The sequence below is a fragment of the Podarcis gaigeae genome (genome assembly GCF_964106915.1).
Source record: "Podarcis gaigeae genome assembly, chromosome: 11".
In the NCBI taxonomy this organism is placed as follows: domain Eukaryota; kingdom Metazoa; phylum Chordata; class Lepidosauria; order Squamata; family Lacertidae; genus Podarcis; species Podarcis gaigeae.
This window is the reverse complement of record NC_139687.1, coordinates 41,418,245-41,437,178: the sequence shown is the minus strand read 5'-3', so window position 1 is coordinate 41,437,178 and position 18,934 is coordinate 41,418,245. Positions and strand designations below refer to the sequence as shown.

The following is an 18,934-nucleotide window of genomic DNA, read 5'->3' as shown; positions in this document are numbered from 1 at the left end:
CCTGACCTTGTACACATCTACTTGAAAGTCAGCTTCAATGAGTTCAGTGGGACTCCCCCCCTCCCAAGTAATTGTGCACAGGACTGTAGCCGCCATGCAGCCTGAGCCTTCACAATGTCCGTTCTACATAGAGCTGCAGAGATACGATTTGGTAATAAAAAGGATACCAGCAAATTATTTGAAATAATTGCATTACTGTGTAGTGGTTGGAATGTAGTAGTCTAACTTCCTAACCATCAGAATGTTGGACTAGGACTGGGGAAATCTTGGATTCAAATCCTCTTTCACCCACAAAGTCCACTAGGTGAGCTTCAGCCACTCACAACCTCTCAAATTAACCTACTTCACAGTGGCCATGGAGGAAAATCGTTGTAAGCTGTCCCCAGGATCCTTGGAGGAAGGACAGGATACAAATGTTGTAGAACACTGTGTTATTAAAAAGCAACACTGTTTGTCAGCAAGGCCAGTAGTTAACCCATAGACCTGAAACTGGATTAGTTTTGCAACACAAAGCTAATGAGAAAAAACCATTTTGCTTCCTACCTTCCAACCTACCTATTTTTTTAACCCCTGAAGTGCTTTTCCATTTCATCCTCCCCTGACTTGAATTACGAGGGCCTGTAATGCTTTCCACAGCTATTAATTTTGACTGCAGTGCTGCCACTTGAGGGAAGATTCTTTAACATTTCTGCGAATGGGGAGCTAGTTTCATACTGTGCTAAGTGAGTCATGATGGTGCTCTTTTGGAGACATTTTCAGCACTGGTCAGCACTTAAGTTTATGGCTGGATTACCAGGAGGGTTGGGGAATAGTTTAGGACCTCATTAAATTTGTCCTCTAATATTATGGTATGCAACACTGAGGAGCTCAATTAAATGTAAGCACTTTGGACTTACATGATGTGAACCTAAAGGATAAATCACAAAAAATAACCCTCTTTCTTCCCCTTCCCCCACACCACCTTTCTGAAAATTATTACAGATGGCCTCTACGCAAGACGCCAGGTTTGGCCAGAAGGACACATCAGACCAGAACTTTGATTACATGTTCAAACTGCTCATCATTGGAAACAGCAGCGTTGGGAAAACCTCTTTTTTGTTCCGTTATGCCGACGATTCTTTTACCTCGGCTTTTGTCAGCACCGTTGGGATCGATTTCAAAGTCAAGACGGTTTTCAAAAACGAAAAAAGAATTAAGCTGCAGATTTGGGTAAGAAAAATGGGGGTGGGGGGACACAAATCTTTTTCTTCTTTAGAAGCTTGTGTAATGACCATCATAGACAGGTCTCCATATTTGCACTCTTAAAAATAATGGTTTGTGGTTTATTGTTAAATCTGAAGTGGGTACCTTGGCTTAATCGTAATGTGTTGCCATGCCCTTCTCCTGCTGCTCTTCTTCCTTCCTTCCTTCCTTCCTTCCTTCCTTCCTTCCTTCCTTCCTTCCTCCCTCTCTCTCTCTCTCTCTCTCTCTCTGTCTCCTTCTCTCACTCTCTCTCCTCCCCTCAGCTGGCAACAGGTTCCTTGACCTGCACATTTCCCTCTCCAGCTGAGCTGCCTAGCTCTTCAAGCAGCAGCTGCCAAACATTTTGGTACAGCAGCCAGGGATTCAGATGGGTGACAAGAGGACAAAAAGACAGCATTAAGCCAAGCCAAGCCAAACTCGCTTTATCATCTGTGTGTGGGCCCCTGGCCACTGTGGGAAACGGGAGGCTGGACTAGGTAGAACTTTGATCTGATCCAGCAGGGTGCTTCTTACGTTCTAATGGCACCCTAAAATTGACTGCCTCACCTCATCTAATGGGAGGAGTGGCCCTCGAAAGGCCCCAGACCCAGGAAAAGGGAGGGCTTATTCTCTGCACCCACCAAAGTGCTGTTATGCAATTTTGTGCACCCCCAAGGTAAGGCACCAATATTAAACCATTCTTGCAAGATGTTGTTTACTTCCCAAGGGAAACATGCAAGCCGCCAGAAAAGAGTCTTAACAATGGCCATTGGGAGCAAGTGAGAGGGAGGGAGATAAGAGAATTTCCACACAGCAGATGAATCTTTGCACAACTAGTGAGGGTCAACTTTGCACTAGTGGTGAGTGAAGGTCAACTGATCCCCAGTGTCTTCCTATACATGCTAAACCTCACTGTCTTCAGGGACAAGACTTGGTGACTGTCTCCCCAAGAAGTCTTGCCATTGCAAAATGAATTTCCCTTCTGACTGCTATATTTGATTTAGTGTTTTTGCATTCCGTACTTTGTGCTGCACTTAAGGCTAAAGTAAAATGATATGACTGCAGTACCCCCAGGGCTGCTAATGAAATAAGATATGAATCTTGTGAAAGTTGCTCTGTGAATTGATTTTAAATCAATTGAACGTGTTCCCCTCATTGCATAACTTGCAGTGACAGCTGCATTATTATAAGCGTGTAGGCCCCATGTCTGCAAGATCATAGTATCCTTCCACTGTATTGCTTTCATCCAACTGCTTTGGATGTTTGATGATGATGATGATGATGATTTTGTAATTGTGTTCTAAGTGTGGACTAGTAAGTGAAAGGGGACTGTATCCAATGTTTTGTCCTACCCAGGGTAGATCACTGAAATTTATGGACATGACTAACAAATTCATTCCTTTTGGTGGGTTTACTCTGAGTAGCACTGGATACAATTCACGGTCTGTAATTTCCTTGGCATATCATGCAAGTGTGTTTATTCAAAGTACAATATATGTTCTCATTCCCCACTATTTGTACTAGTTGCTGCTGAAATTAAGATTTGCAGAATTGTTGGATATGATCATGTGATAGCCCACTATGAGGAGAGACATACCTTCTTTTCATTCATTCATCACAGCTTTATAGGAGAAGGACCATAATGCAGTGAGAGAGCATATGCTTTGTATCCCAAAGGTCCCAGGTTCAATCCCTGGTATCTCCAGATAGGGCTTTGAGAGACCCCTGCCTCAGAGAACCACTGCCAGAGTATATCCTGAGATGGTTGCACCAGTGGCCTGACTTAGAGGAAGGCAGCTTTCCCTGTTCTTCTGTGTTCCTAGGTTTAAAGAATTGCAAGCATACAGGGGGTGTAGAGATGTTTTAGGATGTACAGTGGAACCTCTGTTTTCAAGGTCTTGGAAGCTGAATGATTCAGAACCCTAACGTCGAAAACCCATAAGTGAATGCTTCCGTTTTCGAACGTGCCTCAGAAATCGAACAGCTTCTGAGGTGCGTTTCTCCATTTTCTCGATTGAAATTGCTGACCGCCCATTCCACCTCAGTTGACAAACCGAGGTTCCACTGTATTTGTGGGAGGAGATGAAGTTGGAAAGAGACAGCTTTGGTGGCCATCTGTTCTACTATTCAGGCTCTTTGAGAGGCTATCAGGCATCCTCTGTTGGAAAGTGTCCTCTGTTGGGAGGACTATCTAGTTCGGTGTAAAGATAAAGAAAAATAGGAGGGGGAGAGCAAGGATTTTTAGCATTGCCTGTCAGCAGCACCTGAGCAGCAAGCTGTAGCTGGCACACAGCTCAGCTGGACATAATTTTCCCTGCTATGGTGAGATGTGTTGCTTTTCTGTTTAAATTACAGTCATTATTTCTACATCTGCAGCTTTTATGCAAACCCATAGCCTCTGTTTTGACAATGCATTCATTTCTCCTTTTGTGGCGATACGTAAGTGGCCAACTTAGAGGCAAGCATGGCCTGGACTGCCAGATGCTAGGAGCAAACCAACGGGGAAGACTCTCTCTCTGATTTTCTGGTTGTGAGCTTCTGGCTAGTATATCTGGTGGACTCAGGGCCGGCCCTACCATTGGACAGGCAACCACCTCTGGCAGCAGAAGCTGAAGGGACAGCAGCAGTTTACCTACCAAGCAGTTCCACTTAACCTCCCTTTCCTTTCCTGTCTGTTGGGAGACCTGTGAACTCCTGGGCTCCCTAAACTAGCCTGCCACCATCGCTGGTGTAGATTCAACTGTGATTCTTATTAGCATTTGGCTGTTGGATGGAAAAGATGCATCAGTTTGTCCTTTGCCTCAGGCAGCAAAATGTCTGAGGTTGGCCCTGGTCAGAAGTACTGCAGATCTGATCCAATATATTGGTTGTTACACTCTTAAGACCTAGCCTAGGGACACATCCATGAGCTCTTCCTGAGCAGAGGCTTCCCTGTTATCTTCTTTATCAGAAATGATGGCACATTCACAGTGAAATTTCATCTCTTAGCTCTCCTAGCTCTGAAGAGCAAGGCCTACCAGCTACTTCGTGAGGTGGCCACCTCAAGGATTCTGGATGCCACGAAAGGGCAGCAAACTGTTAGATTATTAAAAAATATATATTGTTGTGTTTTTACTGCTAGCAAGGAGGAGAGGTTCTGGTGTTTTTCTGCTCCAGGTGCCAAATAACTGAGTTGGCCTAAGGTACTTCTTTACCTTGACGCACAGCGTGTGGGGGAAGATTTGGCACTTTTTGAAATAGACACCTTTCCCCTCTCTCTGCATGGTGACAGGAAAACGCACCCAGCTTTAAAAGCACTGTATTCAAGCTGGAAATGAAGGGTTGGGAATGTAATGAGAGGCTGTTCCTTTGAAGCTGCGGCTTGAATTCAAACCAGGGCTGCAAAGGAGGTAAGGGTGGTAGTTCAGGCATGGAGCATCAGTTGTGCATGCAGAAGGTTCCAGATTCAACCCTGTCCAGGTAGGGCTGGGAAAGTTCTCTGTCTCAAATTCTGGAGAGCTGCTGCTAGGGTCAGGATGCTGTCAGCAGCTGGTTACCCAGGAAAGTATAAAGACAAGGAAAAGTTTCTTACCATCTTTTCTTATTTCAATCTTTACAGAGAGACGCTATAGAACCCAGCCTCTTGGATAATGGCGTTGCCCCGAGTGAATCTCCACTCCCTGTCTCTCCCACTTCGTCATTCGTCATTCTTATTGTCTCCTCTACGGGTGCTGCTACGTGCCCTCTGTCTTGGAGCTCTTTGCTCTCCTACTTTTAAGGCTCGCCGGGTACCAGGAGATGGAGGGTCTGGAATGCTTGTCAGCTGGGTGTTGCTCTGGCTGTCCCACGATTTCCCAGCTTTCCCCCTCATCTGCCTCTAAGCTGCTACCTCCCTCAACCTCCTGTTGTAAATCTGTACTGTCTTCCTCTTCCTCCTCCCTGGAAGGGTCAGGATAGGGAGGCGGTCTCCGCCATTTCTCCTCTGCCCAGTCCCTGACAGCCAGTCAGTGCGGGCAGTACTGAGGTAGAGGGATCAATGGTCTGTATTGGTGTGGGACAGCTCTCTGTGAAAGGATGAACTGGAAGTACACTTTGCATGCAGCCCTGTTTAGGGAAGTTTTTAATGTTTGATGTTCTATTGTGCTTTTAATTCTGTTGGGAGCTGCCCAGAGTGGCTGGGGAAACTCAGCCAGATGGGTGGGGTATAAATAAATAACCTAATAAAAATTTATAGCTTTCAATTTGAATAACCTGATTACCTCTGACATCAGGAGCTTGGCAGGTGCTCCACTTGCAGAGGGTTTTAGGTCTAGTTATTTGGCTGCATCATGTCCTCCTCCCCTGGTACAAATGCTCTGTTAAGCAACTCCATCAGAAAACACCATGCTTTGGGGTTTACAGTGTTTTGTAATGTTTTGCAGGCGTCCTTACTCACTTTCCATTGCAATGGAAAACATGTTACAATTGCCTCTGCTCCTTGATTTGCATTGGCCCCTCTAATCCCTGGCATAAAACTCATCAACTTCTCAGGAGGGAGTTTAAAGAAATGATCAAAGGCTCTGGGGTGGACTCTCTTTGATCACTTGGGTGAGCCATTTTGGAACGAGTTAACCCAGGAATTGAGTTGACACACAGCTCTCCGTTTCTGGGTCTTAATTTGAAGATATGGAAGACTCTTTTGCAAGCAGGGCTATGCTTGCTGCTTTGAAATAACTCTGCGGAGACTCTCAGCTTTGATAATTGAGCATTCCTATTTAAGCCAGTAATGACATTTAAATATCAGCATGGCTCTTTCCATGCCTTATAATAGAGAGAAATGGAAAATAAAGCACCAATACAAAATTATTTCTTTAAAAAACAGGAAGAGCAGATAAAGGCCAGTTGCCGCTGGAGTCCTTTCTCAACATCCTTTGGCAGAGGATTCCTCAGCTTTTGATTTGATTAAGAAAGCCCAAACTTTTTTGAGGAGGGAAGAAAGAATTCCTTTAGACAGTGCGGGCAGAGACTGATGAGAGGTGATAGGTGCCTTGCATGGTGTAGTAGGATGAATGTCAAACTTGACAATCTTTGCACTCTGGAAAGCATAGACATTATTTCTTTATAGCATGTGTACCAACATGTGGCAAGCCAGCCATATTCTTTCCCAGGCTATGCCATTCCCCGCCCCAAGAGTAAATCAACATTCTGAGCTCACTGAGCTGCATTGGGGCTCTTCCAGACTAGAGGGTTTTTTGGGGGGAGGTGTATTATGCAACTTTTCATTGATGCAATAATAGTGTGTTGGTGGTGGATTTGTACTTCACTATCCATGTAGCAAGGGACGCGGGTGGCGTTGTGGGTTAAACCACAGAGCCTAGGACTTGCCGATCAGAAAGTCGGCGGTTCGAATCTCCGCGATGGGGTGAGCTCCCGTTACTTGGTCCCTGCTCCTGCCAACCTAGCAGTTTGAGAGCACGTCACAGTGCAAGTAGATAAATAGGTACCGCTCTGGTGGGAAGATAAATGTCGTTTCTGTGCTCTGCTCTGGTTTGCCAGAAGCAGCTTAGTCATGTTGGCCACATGACCCAGAAGCTGTATGCCGGCTCCCTCGGCCAATAAAGCGAGATGAGCGCCGCAACCCCAGAGTCGACCATGACTGGACCTAATGGTCAGGGGTCCCTTTACCTTTTTATCCATGTAGCATCCTGCTTTGTTAATTGTTCTACAATGTTCCCCTAATGTTATGGCATTATTGCTGTCTGGAGGGGTACTATAGTGTAACGAGTGCACCCTCTAAATGTTACCTAAACAGCTTGGAACAAATGCTCAATAAATAGCAATCACCATCCTAAACCGCTCTGCAAATAAAATGCTCAATAAACAGGTCATCTGGAAGCAACCAGAGCTGCTCTTCCACTTCCAGCTTTAAGCAGAACAGCACTGTTTGAGTGCTGTTAAATAATCTGCATCTGGAAGCCCCCGGAGTTGATACCTGGCTTTGCTTATTTTCTTCTTCTTGTCTCAGATTCATTCCTCTCCCTCCACATTTGTATCATGGCTTCAATGACAAGCCATTAGCTTAAACTGCCTTGAGTTTTTTGGCAAAAAGGTGGCATCAAAGGGTAGTAAGTAAATACATAATGTAAGAAGGGGAGGGGGCATTTTATTTTCCACTTGGGGTCTCGCCTGCAAACAAGTGATGCTTGCCCCCAACCCCCCCCTGAGCTGGCAAGTGGCCAAGTTGAAAGCTAAGGTCCAAACCAGGGTGGTTCGTTCTCTCTCTCTCTCTCGTAGGGATAGTGGAAGAAATTAGATTCAGTTTGCATTTGAAGACAAAACTGCCCAAATAGCGCTTCTGAAAGCGTGTGAACCGAAGCACTAATATCAATCAAAACTTGCACACCTCCAAATTGTGCAATGCAGTTCTCCAGCCAGGCAGTCTATACAAACGTTATGCACTAAAGCCGCGCACTAAATTGCATATATTAATGAAAAAAACATTTTAAGAATGCATTATATAAGAGGAAATTGCTTCATGTAGAACTGCATAAAATGTGTGGATTGGAGAAATTCATTTTTTGTGTGATTACTTTTATATTTTTAAAAAATGATGCGGGAAAAGTGGGAAACTGAACCCGTGATGGGAAAAATGAGAAGCTGTGGGAAACTGCAATGGACAGAACTGCCCATCCATATCCCTTAGGTATTGCTTTGGTAACCAGCAGCCTTGTGGGACGGCTTTGATGACTGGGGAGAAGGGGGTGGTCTGGATGAGGGTGTTTAACTCTTTCATCACATGTCTTTTCTCCAATGTACCCCCCCCCATGCAAATAGTAGCATTGGCAGGGTGTGTGGGTGAAAAGATAGGTACTGTGTTTCTGACTCCCTTCCTCCCCCACACAAATACTGCAGAATTAGTAGCTTGGGAGTGGAAGGAGAGGGTTAACCCCCACCATTTCCTGGTCTTCAAAGCAACCCAGAAGGCCTTCTAATTAGCAAAACAAAAACAGCAGGAGATCCCAATGGCAGATTTCCTGCACCATCACAACTGGTTTGGTTGTGAGTTAATTATATTTCAACATTATATTGAGTGAAATTTAATTATATTTCGGGTTGTTTTTTTTTAATTTTTAAAAACGATAACCGCTATAGCAGGTGTGTCCTTTAAACTCTTTGGGTTCTTCATTAAGGTGTTCCTTATCCCCTCACCTGGTCATGAAACATTGGATCTACTTAAATCTTACCTGCTAGATAGGTACCCTGAATCAATTACTAGGGGAATGAAAGTGGAAAAAAGAACTGACAGTAACTTCCTGTTTTTCCTCTCTCTCTCTTTTTCTCCACAAGGAAAGCACAAACCCAAAAAGAAATTTCATAACTGTAGCTTAAGAGAAAAGGGTCTGGTAGTTAATTTCCCCTGTGGCGAATTCTCTTTCCCGGTCTTCTCTGGTTTCCTTTCTGTCCAATTTGTGTTAATTTTCAAAGTACCTTGTGCAATACCTGCTGTTGTTTTTCTCTTGTTAATTATCCGAGGCGTCGACCAATTGCCATTTTTCCCCACAAGTCTTCACAGAGGGCCAAATGACTGAACACAAATTCAGTATGTACAGGATATTCATGGAACAAATTTTCTTGGGACTTTTATCACATTCTTATCAGTCCTGGAGAGAGTCACCACAAAAGCAGCAGCAGTAGAATTGGTGCATCTAATGCATGGCTGGTGCTGGACTTCAGGGGGCTCTTGGTACAGTAGCACTGATGCCCACCCAACACCCATCCCCTGCATGCAACCACAAAGCATGGGTAAAAGGCAACCCCCTCTCACCACCATCATTACCTGCCATCCAGACCTTTAGAGGCCCCAAGATTTTGGTGCCCCCATATATATCTACTTCAATATATAGGGAAAGGTAAAGGGACCCTGACCATTAGGTCCAGTCATGGCCGACTCTCGCTTTATTGGCCGAGGTACAGCTTCCGGGTCATGTGGCCAGCATGACTAAGCCGCTTCTGGCAAACCAGAGCACCGTATGGAAATGCCATTTACCTTCCCGCCAGAGCGGTACCTATTTATCTACTTGCACTTTGACGTGCTTTCGAACTGCTAGGTTGGCAGGAGCAAGGACCGAGCAACGGGAGCTCACCCCGTTGCGGGGATTCGAACCACCGACCTTCCGATTGGCAAGTCCTAGGCTCTGTGGTTTAATCCACAGCGCCACCCGTGTCCCGTACTTCAATATATAAACAATAATAAACCGTAAGTTAAAATTATATTTTTTGAAATGAAACGAAAACTACAGTAAGATGGAAAAGAGCACTTATTTTTGTAAACTTCCACTTTATTTGTATTTGAAAAAAGTTCCCCTGCTTTTTTCTAATTGCAGAGTCTTTGATCAGATCCTTGAAACTAATCTTTCATGGCACAGCTGCCTCTATACTTAGTAGAGATAAGGCCATCCAGCCTGCTTTGTTGCATAGTTTTTCTCTTGGGATTTTTAATATACTTCAACTGAGAAAATGAATGCTCAGTTTGAGCAGTTTGTGACCATTAATGTTAAAAATCCAGCAATGGGAAATTTCTGTGGTGCCCCCCCTTGCCTTGATACCTTAAGCATATGCTTATTTTGCTTAATGGTTAATCTAGCCCTGAGCCTTGGCTCTCAGCATCTTAGATTACCCCAATACAACAGATCTGTGGAATCTATAGATTTCTATAGAGCAATATAAGAGAACTTTAGGGCCCATTCAAAGCATCAATGGCCAGCAGTGGAACATATGCCCGTGCTGCCCAGGGCGGGTGTGCTCTCAAGGGGGGCATGGCCCGAAATGTGCCTTCCCAGGCGTGGGAAAGCCGCTCGGGTGCCCAGAGTGGTCTGCGCACCCTGCCACCAGGGGTGGAGCAAGCTGCCCATGGCGGACATTCGGCGCGCCGCCTGCCCACAACTTCCAAACCTCCCCCAAGCTATCAAAACAAAAGAGGAAGGGGGGGAATGCCACCGGCAAAGCGGCACAGCTCCCCCCCTTACCCTGACAGCTTGAGGTAGGCTTGAGAGTCGTCGGCAGATGGCACGCTGAATGTCATCCCCCTCAGTGAGGGCACCCGGGGTGATCTGCCTCCACCGCCCCCCTTCCTATGCCCCTGTCAGCGGCACCCACCCATTGCCGTGATGCCACTGGGGTGTTCAGCAGGGGGGTGAACGTAGAGGGGCAGCACAGCCGGGTCAAGCTAGTGAGGGGCCCTTCTAAGTGCCAGAGGCCCCTGACCAGTGCCTGGCCTGGCTGACTGCTGGCTCTGGGCCAGATTTCATATTTTAGCAATTTCATGTTGTAGAAACTGTGCAGTAGGAGAAGAGCAAGTCAGCCTTGCTGGTTAGCTCAGTTGGTTAGAGTGTGGTGCTGACAATGCGAACGTCATGGGTTTGATCCCTGCATTGATGCATATTCCTGCAGTGCATTGGACTAGATGATTCATGGTGTCCCTTCCACCTCTATACTTTTTCCAGCTTTACAATTTACATTTGTATTTAATTCGTAATCATAACCTTACACATATAGGATTCCCTGAATCCACCCCTCCATGGCTTCCGTTATTAATCTGTTTTCAACTGCATCTTATAATATTCTCCATTCTTTCTTAAAATTCCCCCCTTTTTTAACCATAGTTCCTGTTACATTACAAGTGTTTCTACATTCCTGCCAAAGTCTTCAGTTGTTTACAGTGTTCTCCAAGGTAACTTATAAATTTCCCCCCATTAAAGTTTCTGTCTTCTTGGTTTCTAATCTTCCCGGTCATTTTCGCCATTTCGGCATAGTCCATCATCTTTGTCAACCCCTCTTCTCTGGTTGGGACTTTATCTTCTTCCATCTTTGGGCCAAAAGTATCCGCATTGCTGTCACCAACGATGCAAGCTGCATTGCTACACTCGCTTATGTGGGAGTAAGTTCTTCTTGTCAGCTGGGAAGAAGCAGTGGGGACGACTGCCCGGCTCCTGTACACAACCATAAATCTTCCCTGTGTTAGAAGCATTCCCCCGTCACCAGATTGCTCTCCAATTACCTTCTCCGCCAGCTGTGGTTTTGAGCTGCCTAATGAACAGTGATATGTAGAACCAGCTAGGAACTGTTTCCACTCACCTCTGAAGGCTCCTGAGGGTAGGCCTCTGAGGGTGTTTCGTGCCACAGACTAATTATACTGGAAACAACAGTTCTGGAGGTGGCGTCCGTATCAGGTAATTATCATCATCTTCATGAAACTACACTTCCCATGCTTCTTTGGAATAAGCCATCACCACTGAACTGATGTAAAACAGATGTGTCTATGGTGTGTGTGTGCATGTGTGTACACCCACAACATGCACAAAGTTAGTAAGCAGCTGGAAAAAAATTTCTTGTAGTAGGATCAAGACATGTGGAAGCCTGGAGTTAATTTTCCATGCTCCATCCTCAAAGGTCTTTCAGTCTCTTGATTACTTCCTTTGTTGTAGATCTACAGACTTGATACATTTAACATTTCTTCTGATGGCATTGCAGCCAAGAGCTAACTAACTCTCTGTATTGCAGGGCAAACCTATCTCCAATGCTTTGCAAAAGGTGAATTCCTTGTGTTGGCACAAAGTTACTCTTTGCACATTGACGAGACTGCCAACATGGGCTGCCATACATGCTGACTGTAGTATTACGGATATGTCCAGGATTTCCCAGACGTATGGCAGCCCTAATATTAGGGAAATGTGTCTATGCAAATGTGCATATTGGTGGAAATAGTGTACCGAAATGCATTCTAGAAGAGGAAATTGCCTTCATAGATCTGGATGTGCACAGAAGCAGGACTGAATTTTTTCACGAAGACAAACAAACACGTGTTCATGAACTGATGCAGAAATGGGGTGAACTCAGCTTAATGTTGGAAAAACAAGAACCCGGAAAACCTAGAAAGTGACAGATTTATCCATCCTTCCACCTAGTGTAAGTAGTAATTACACAGTTCAAATCATGTTCAGGAATGTGATTAAGCCAGAGATGACTGACTTTCATGTTCTGATAGTACAATGGTGCCTCGGGTCACAGACGCTTCAGGTTACAGACGCTTCAGGTTACAGACTCTGCTAACCCAGAAATAGTACCTCGGGTTAAGAACGTTGCTTCAGGATGAGAACAGAAATCGCGCAGTGGTGGCGCGGCAGCAGCGGGAGGCCCCTTTTAGCTAAAGTGGAGCTTCAGGTTAAGAACAGACTTCCAGAACGAATTAAGTTCTTAACCCAAGGTACCACTGTATTGTTTATTGCCTATCATAACAAAGGGTTTTATGTCTCTTGGGTGACTTAAAATAACTTTACCACGTGCTGCCTTTAGGCTGGAAGTATTAAGCCACCTAAAAATAGATTGTCAACTTTTTTAGTTGTCTGTTCAGAGGAGCTGAGAATTGTTGTCTCTGGCCCGCATGCTGTATGCTTAACTCTGCCTGCTCCAATGTGTTGCATCCCATGATGCCTTTGGGTCTTTCAGAAGATGCATATGAACCTGACAGAGTCCCATGAAGAATTCAGAGAGGCAAGTCATGAGCAGGCAGGTTAATATTGGAAGTGCTGCCTGTCACTGACTTGCCAGTATCCTAACACTCCTAGTGCACTCTGACTCATTAAGATCTGCCACATCCATTAGGAAATTTCTAATGAACCTCAGAGAGCCTGGCCTTTGGAAGCTGCAATTGTCTGGAGCCGCAATGACTCATTATGAGATTCAGAAGTTGGTTTCCCTGGCAGGGTGGGGGTGGGGAGAGGGAGGGACAAATACAGATCAGTCAACAAAACGTTCAGAACCAGACCTTGCCCACTACAAACTGTGGGTGGCATTCATACTGGCCGTTTCCTAGGAAGGGAAAAAGGGGAACAAATTATACCATGTCAAGTCTGCTCATACACAATTCGGAAAGAGATAATAACACTGCCGCATTAATATTGACCGGAGTTTTGCCAGTTGTTTCTGACAGGGTACGATTGTTGTTGTTTAGTTGTTTAGTCATGTCCGACTCTTCGTGACTCCATGGACCAGAGCACGCCAGGCACTCCTGTCTTTCACTGACTCCTGCAGTTTGGTCAAACTCATGCTGGTAGCTTCGAGAACACTGTCCAACCATCTTGTCCTCTGCCATCCCCTTCTCCTTGTGCCCTCCATGGAGTACAATTAGGTTAGGGGAAAAACAATGCTGTCCAGGGTTGTAAAGACTGCAGAGAGAATAACTGGGTACAGTCTTCCCACCTTGGATCAAATCTATGCTTCCAGGTGCCATAAGAAAGCTGCAGAGATAGTGCAGGATATGATCTCTTTCAGCTTCTGCCTTCTGGAAGAAGGTACAGGATTATAAAGACTAGGACTAGCCGCCTGAGAAACAGTTTCTATCCAAATGCGATTTTGGTTTTAAACGCAGTGTAAGGTAGTCTTTATGTGAGTATATTGTATTCAATTATCGGGTATCAGAGTTTTTAGGAGCTAACCAGGCTGGGATAGCTGGGATAGCAGGCTTGTGGGTTTTTGAATGTCTGATGTAGATTTTTTTCAATTTCGTTGTTCTGTATAGGACAATGACAATAAAGATTATCGTATCGTATCGTAATGATTACATGGTCTAGAGTGCAAATGGGCAAGGCTTGGTTGAGGCTAGAAATACTGCAGTTTCACAAGACAGTCTTTGGCTGGCTCTAGGTTCAGAACAATCATGGCTCTGAAGCGGAACAAGTCCAGTCTGCCTCCAACAGAAATGCTGGAGGAAAGGACCTTGCCTTGTAAACTAATCTCCTAAGGTGTGGGGTGAAGGAGTGAAAGAGAGTGGTTTAGGAAAGGACCACGCCGGTCATCTAGTCCGATTCCCTGCAATTTTTTTGCCCGACATGAGTCTTGAACTCATGACCCTGAGATTAAGAGACTCGTGCTCTACCAACAGATCTATGCCAGCATTTGTATAATAATTCCTTTATTCAGCGCTTTATAAAAAGATAAGTTTTAAATTGCAAAAAAAACCCACACATGATAATGCAGCCAACCATACAATAAAATTAAGAGCGATAAAACCAATCTTAAAACATCTGGACAAACGGAATCGTAGACTTGTAGAGTCAGAAGGGTCCCCCAAGGTCATGTAGACCAACCCCCCTGCAATGAAGTGCAATAAAGAGGGTTGAGTCTGAAAAAAATACAGTGATTAAAACGTGTTGCTCTACTTATTATGGTTGATATCCAGTGTTAGTTATACTCAGAGCAGAGCCCCTGAAATCAAGGGATTTCTTACTTAAGGCCACAGATTTCAGTGGGTGTATGCACAATGAGTGGGATGTGGGTGGCGCTGGGGGTTAAACAACAGAGCCTAGGACTTGCTGATCAGAAGGTCAGTGGTTCGAATCCCCACGATGGGGTGAGCTCCCGTTGCTCGGTCCCTTCTCCTGCCAACCTAGCAGTTCGAAAGCATGTCAACGTGCAAGTAGATAAATAGGTACCGCTCCAGCGGGAAGGTAAACGGCGTTTCCGTGCGCTGCTCTGGTTCGCCAGGAGCGGCTTAGTCATACTGGCCACATGACCCGGAAGCTGTACGCCGGCTCCCTCGGCCAATAAAGCAAGATGAGCACCGCAACCCCAGAGTCGGCCACGACTGGACCTAATGGTCAGGGGTCCCTTTACCTTTACCTTTATGCACAATGAGTATGGCCTAGTTTGAGATCACCCTACCTGCAGCTCCCCGGATGTCTGCCTTTCCATCAAAAATGGGATGGTGATACCTGTGGCCCTGCAGGTATTGCTGGGTTACAAATCCCCGACTGGGTCTTATGGGAAGGGAAGTCCCCATCCCTGTAAGCAAAGAGTATGAGAGGAGTCTGACATTTCTTTCTTTTTAATTTTACTGTTGTGGGGGGAAAGTATTTTCCCGCCAGGTCAGTATCTGTCAGCAAAGGCCTTCACCTGGTTCAAGGCAATGTTCAATGTTCCCATCTGTGACATGAATCTAGATGTATCTGAAGAAGTGTGCATGCACATGAAAGCTCATACCAAGAACTGACTTAGTTGGTCTTTAAGGTGCTACTGGAAGGATTTTTTTTTTGTTTTGACTATGGCAGACCAACACGGCTACCTATCTGTAAATGAATCTAGATGGCAATGCATCCATGCTGTGTTCCGGTAGTCATAAATCTTTCCTATATCAAGCACATCCATCTTGGCTTAGCAATGTGTAAAGGTTTCAAAATAACCACTTGCTACTTTAGATATAAATATTGTGGAAGAAAACTAAAACCAACAGTTAAGTCACTGTCAGCAGTTTGGAGAGCTAATTAAGATCTATTGCAGATGCCAAAGAATTACAGGAGCTCAAAAGGATGTTTTATGGAGACTTTGTAAAAAGGCAATTGAGAAAGTTTCACGATCTTGACAGGTATTTTGGAAACAGGAACTAGCCTTCTCACCTCACTTAAAAAAAAGTTTCAAGTCAGGTTTTCTCCATTTTCCCAACATTGTAGTGTTATAAGCTTCTTATGCCCCCACACCGTAGGATTTTTCATATTATTGAATTGAATTTATTTATTATGGTCGGAGATCAGCTTATGAAACTACAATCCCAATCATATTAGAAAAGAGAACTAGGTGTAGGGAAAATTATTCAGTTCCCAGAATTAGTGTCAACCACCTGTATGTTTCCAGCTCTACAACAGCCTTTCTGAAAAGTCGGGCTGGGTGATATATCAAAACTGGTATGAAGTTCAGTTGTGATATTGGTTTCATAATTTTTGACCTGGCAATATATTGTGAATCATGATCTGTGTGTGTGCGCGCGCGCGCGCGAGCGCTATGCAAAAATCACAATGTGGGGAAAACCATGCAGCCAACCAATGCCTCTACATAGCTGCATCCTTATTTCAGATATTGTGATATATCAGTATATTGCGATGTTTAGCTGGTGATAAATCACAATGTTGAAAACCAGAGATTGCCCAGCCCTACTGAGAACTGGACAGAGCATTCTAAAAATGGCTGCCCCATAAGACTTGTTTGAGGGTGCAATCCTGTACACATTTACCTGAGAGTAACTCTCGTTGAACTCAATTGGGCTTGCTTTTGAGTAGACATGTATAGGCTTGCATTGTCAATGGCAATGCAATACATTCCATGTATGTTATTTGCAGTCTGTTTTATCAGGGAGAGAAAGCTTCATGAAACTGGAGGGCAGATTTTGGTGCAACACTATCTCTGCTGCACCTGAGGGCATCAGCCTGACTTAGGAGGTGCAGGGCAGCCTACATGACACCCACAATTCTGTTTTTAACCTCACTACTCTGCCAGGCACCTGCCCATGCCACTCAAAAAGTCCTGCAATGCAGCATTGACAGTGCCAGCATGCATCACACGACCAACACATCCACAGGTTTGGCGCCCACTGTAGTGCATGGCTTGAGCTGGCTGCCTCTTTGCCTGCTTGCTCTATCAGGGACCTTTCCTAATGGCACTGTTTGCTATGTGTTGGGAGAGGGTGCCTTGGTGAGATAGTAAGCCAAGCCAGACTAGCAGCAAGCAAGTCAGTGTGGTGTAGTGGTTAAGAGTGGTGGTCTCGTAATCTGGTGAACTGGGTTTGATTCCCCACTCCTCCACATGCAGCTGCTGGGTGACCTTGGGCTAGTCCAGTGTTTCCCAACCTTGTGCCTCCAGATGTTTTTGGCCTACAACTCCCATCATCCCTAGCTAGCAAGACCAGTGGTCAGGGATGATGGGAGTTGTAGGCCAAAAACATCTGGAGGCACAAGGTTGGGAAACACTGGGCTAGTCACACTTCTCTGAAGCCTCTCAGCCCCACTCACCTCACAGAGTGTTTGTTGTGGGGGAGGAAGGGAAAGGAGAATGTTAGCCGCTTTGAGACTCCTTCGGGTAGTGATAAAGCAGGATATTAAATCCAAACTCTTCTTCTTCTCTTCTATTGTTAGGGTGCAGCCAAAGCTTCTTATGGCTGTTACGGAAGAAAGAGTTGTTCTTTTGTATTGTGTGAATGTTTTCTCAGATTTTTTTTTCCTTCCCCACCCCATGATAAAACATATTTATGTTTTAAAATGTAAGCTGATTGATTGGAATATTAAATCCAAATTCTTCTACTGTTCATGTGCCAGCTCAGGAGGTTGGGAATAGCTGGGACAGCTGAAGTGAACACCCAGAGAGGCTCAGGAGAAATGCCCAAGGAGGCTCACACTCTCCAGAATCAGCTGTCTCACCCTGCCTTATGATAGGGCCGGCCCTAGCCAGAATTACTAGAGCTGTTACCCTTCCAGTATTCGCTTAGTCACTCCTCACACAAGTGCATTTGAGACAGATGACAATGCACGGATATGACTCAGGCCTTTAGCTGGCAGCTTCCAATATCCGCTGTTCTCTCTTTGTTCTGCCCACTTGCTGCAATGGGAATAATTACTTTTATTCTCTTGATGGAGCACGGCTGCTAGGCTTATCATCCACAGCAAGTGACTGACTCTGCTAAAAATTGCTAATTCCATTTGAGAGGAAGTGATGAGATCCTATTCTAGTGAGAGCGGCTGTTCCCAAAATGTTGTAGGGTGCCGACTTTGGATGTGTGTGTGTTCTCATGTGCACAAATTGCACCCTTTGATTCTAGAGGAGAAAGAAAACTGCCGGAACTTCCCGTCTCTGAAGCCCAGCCACTGCTTTTCTGGGCAGACTGGGATGGAAAAGGTGTGATCTGCAGGCTGCAGAGGAGGAGCTTCAGGCTGGAGGAGGGCACTCAGGACTGTGGCTGCAGCAGAAACATCACCGATAGTTGCTTATATCAAGTCAGATCGTTAATCTGTCTAGGTCAATATGGTTTGGACTGGCAGGCAGGAGCTCTTCAGGGTTCCAGACAAGCGGGGCTCTTGGAATTTCCCCTATGAAGCCATGTGAATGCATAGAGTTGAAGCCCTCATAGATAAGTAGGTGAATGAGGGAATAATGAAATATTCCCCAACAGAGGATCACCCCACCATGAGTTCAGAACAAATACAACTAATAACAATATGGATGGCATCTCACCAGCATGATTTTGACCCAATGGTATGGCATTTTCTAAGCGGTAAATGCATTCCGTCTAAATTCTGTATGTTAAAATAGTGACAGGAGAATTCACAATAATGCTTGGATATCAGACCTAAGCGGAATCTCTTTCCCGTAGAACAAAGTGCTAGTGTATTTATAAATGAAATAGGTTTATAAGCAGCTATTTTTGAAGCTGCTGTGATTTCGTAAAGTGTAACAGCTGTGGGACCAGCAGCCCATGCCAAGTATGATGCACCTGTTTATACTACTGGAAGGGGACACACACAAACCCCCTGGGTTGTCAGCCCACTGGTGACCATGCACAGGCTGACAAAAGGTCCAGGTGTTGTTGGGAGTCCAACTCTCATCAGTCCCAGCCAACATGGCTGACGGTTAGGGATGGCAGGAGTAGTAACATTGTCCAGTGACGGTCATCGTGTCATACTGCAGCCACTGGTGTGGTGGTATGCTGGTATATCACTCCAAAAGCATCTGTTCCACAACACAACAGTACAGGTAATATGTAAAGCTAATGAAATACTTCCCACATTCAGGGGTGGCCCATTGTGTTTTGCTGCCTGAGGCGAAATGTGAAATTGTCGCTTTTCACCCCCAGGCCAAGGACTCACTTACAAGGTGTGACATTAACATATGAGAGTGCTGGTGGTGAAATAGTTAAACAAGTTACCCAATCAGAACT

At 45.1% G+C, this 18,934-nt stretch overlaps 1 protein-coding gene across 4 annotated transcripts in view; it reads left to right on the top strand.

Annotated features, from left to right (window-relative positions):
• RAB3C (RAB3C, member RAS oncogene family) overlaps positions 1-18,934 on the top strand; it is a 102,226-nt gene that overhangs the window by 8,838 nt on the left and 74,454 nt on the right. For all 4 annotated transcript variants that reach the window (XM_083703684.1, XM_083703683.1, XM_083703682.1 and 1 more), the window contains exon 2: positions 982-1,209. In XM_083703684.1, the coding sequence (XP_083559810.1) occupies positions 982-1,209 (228 nt within the window). The remainder of the gene's footprint in view (positions 1-981; positions 1,210-18,934) is intronic.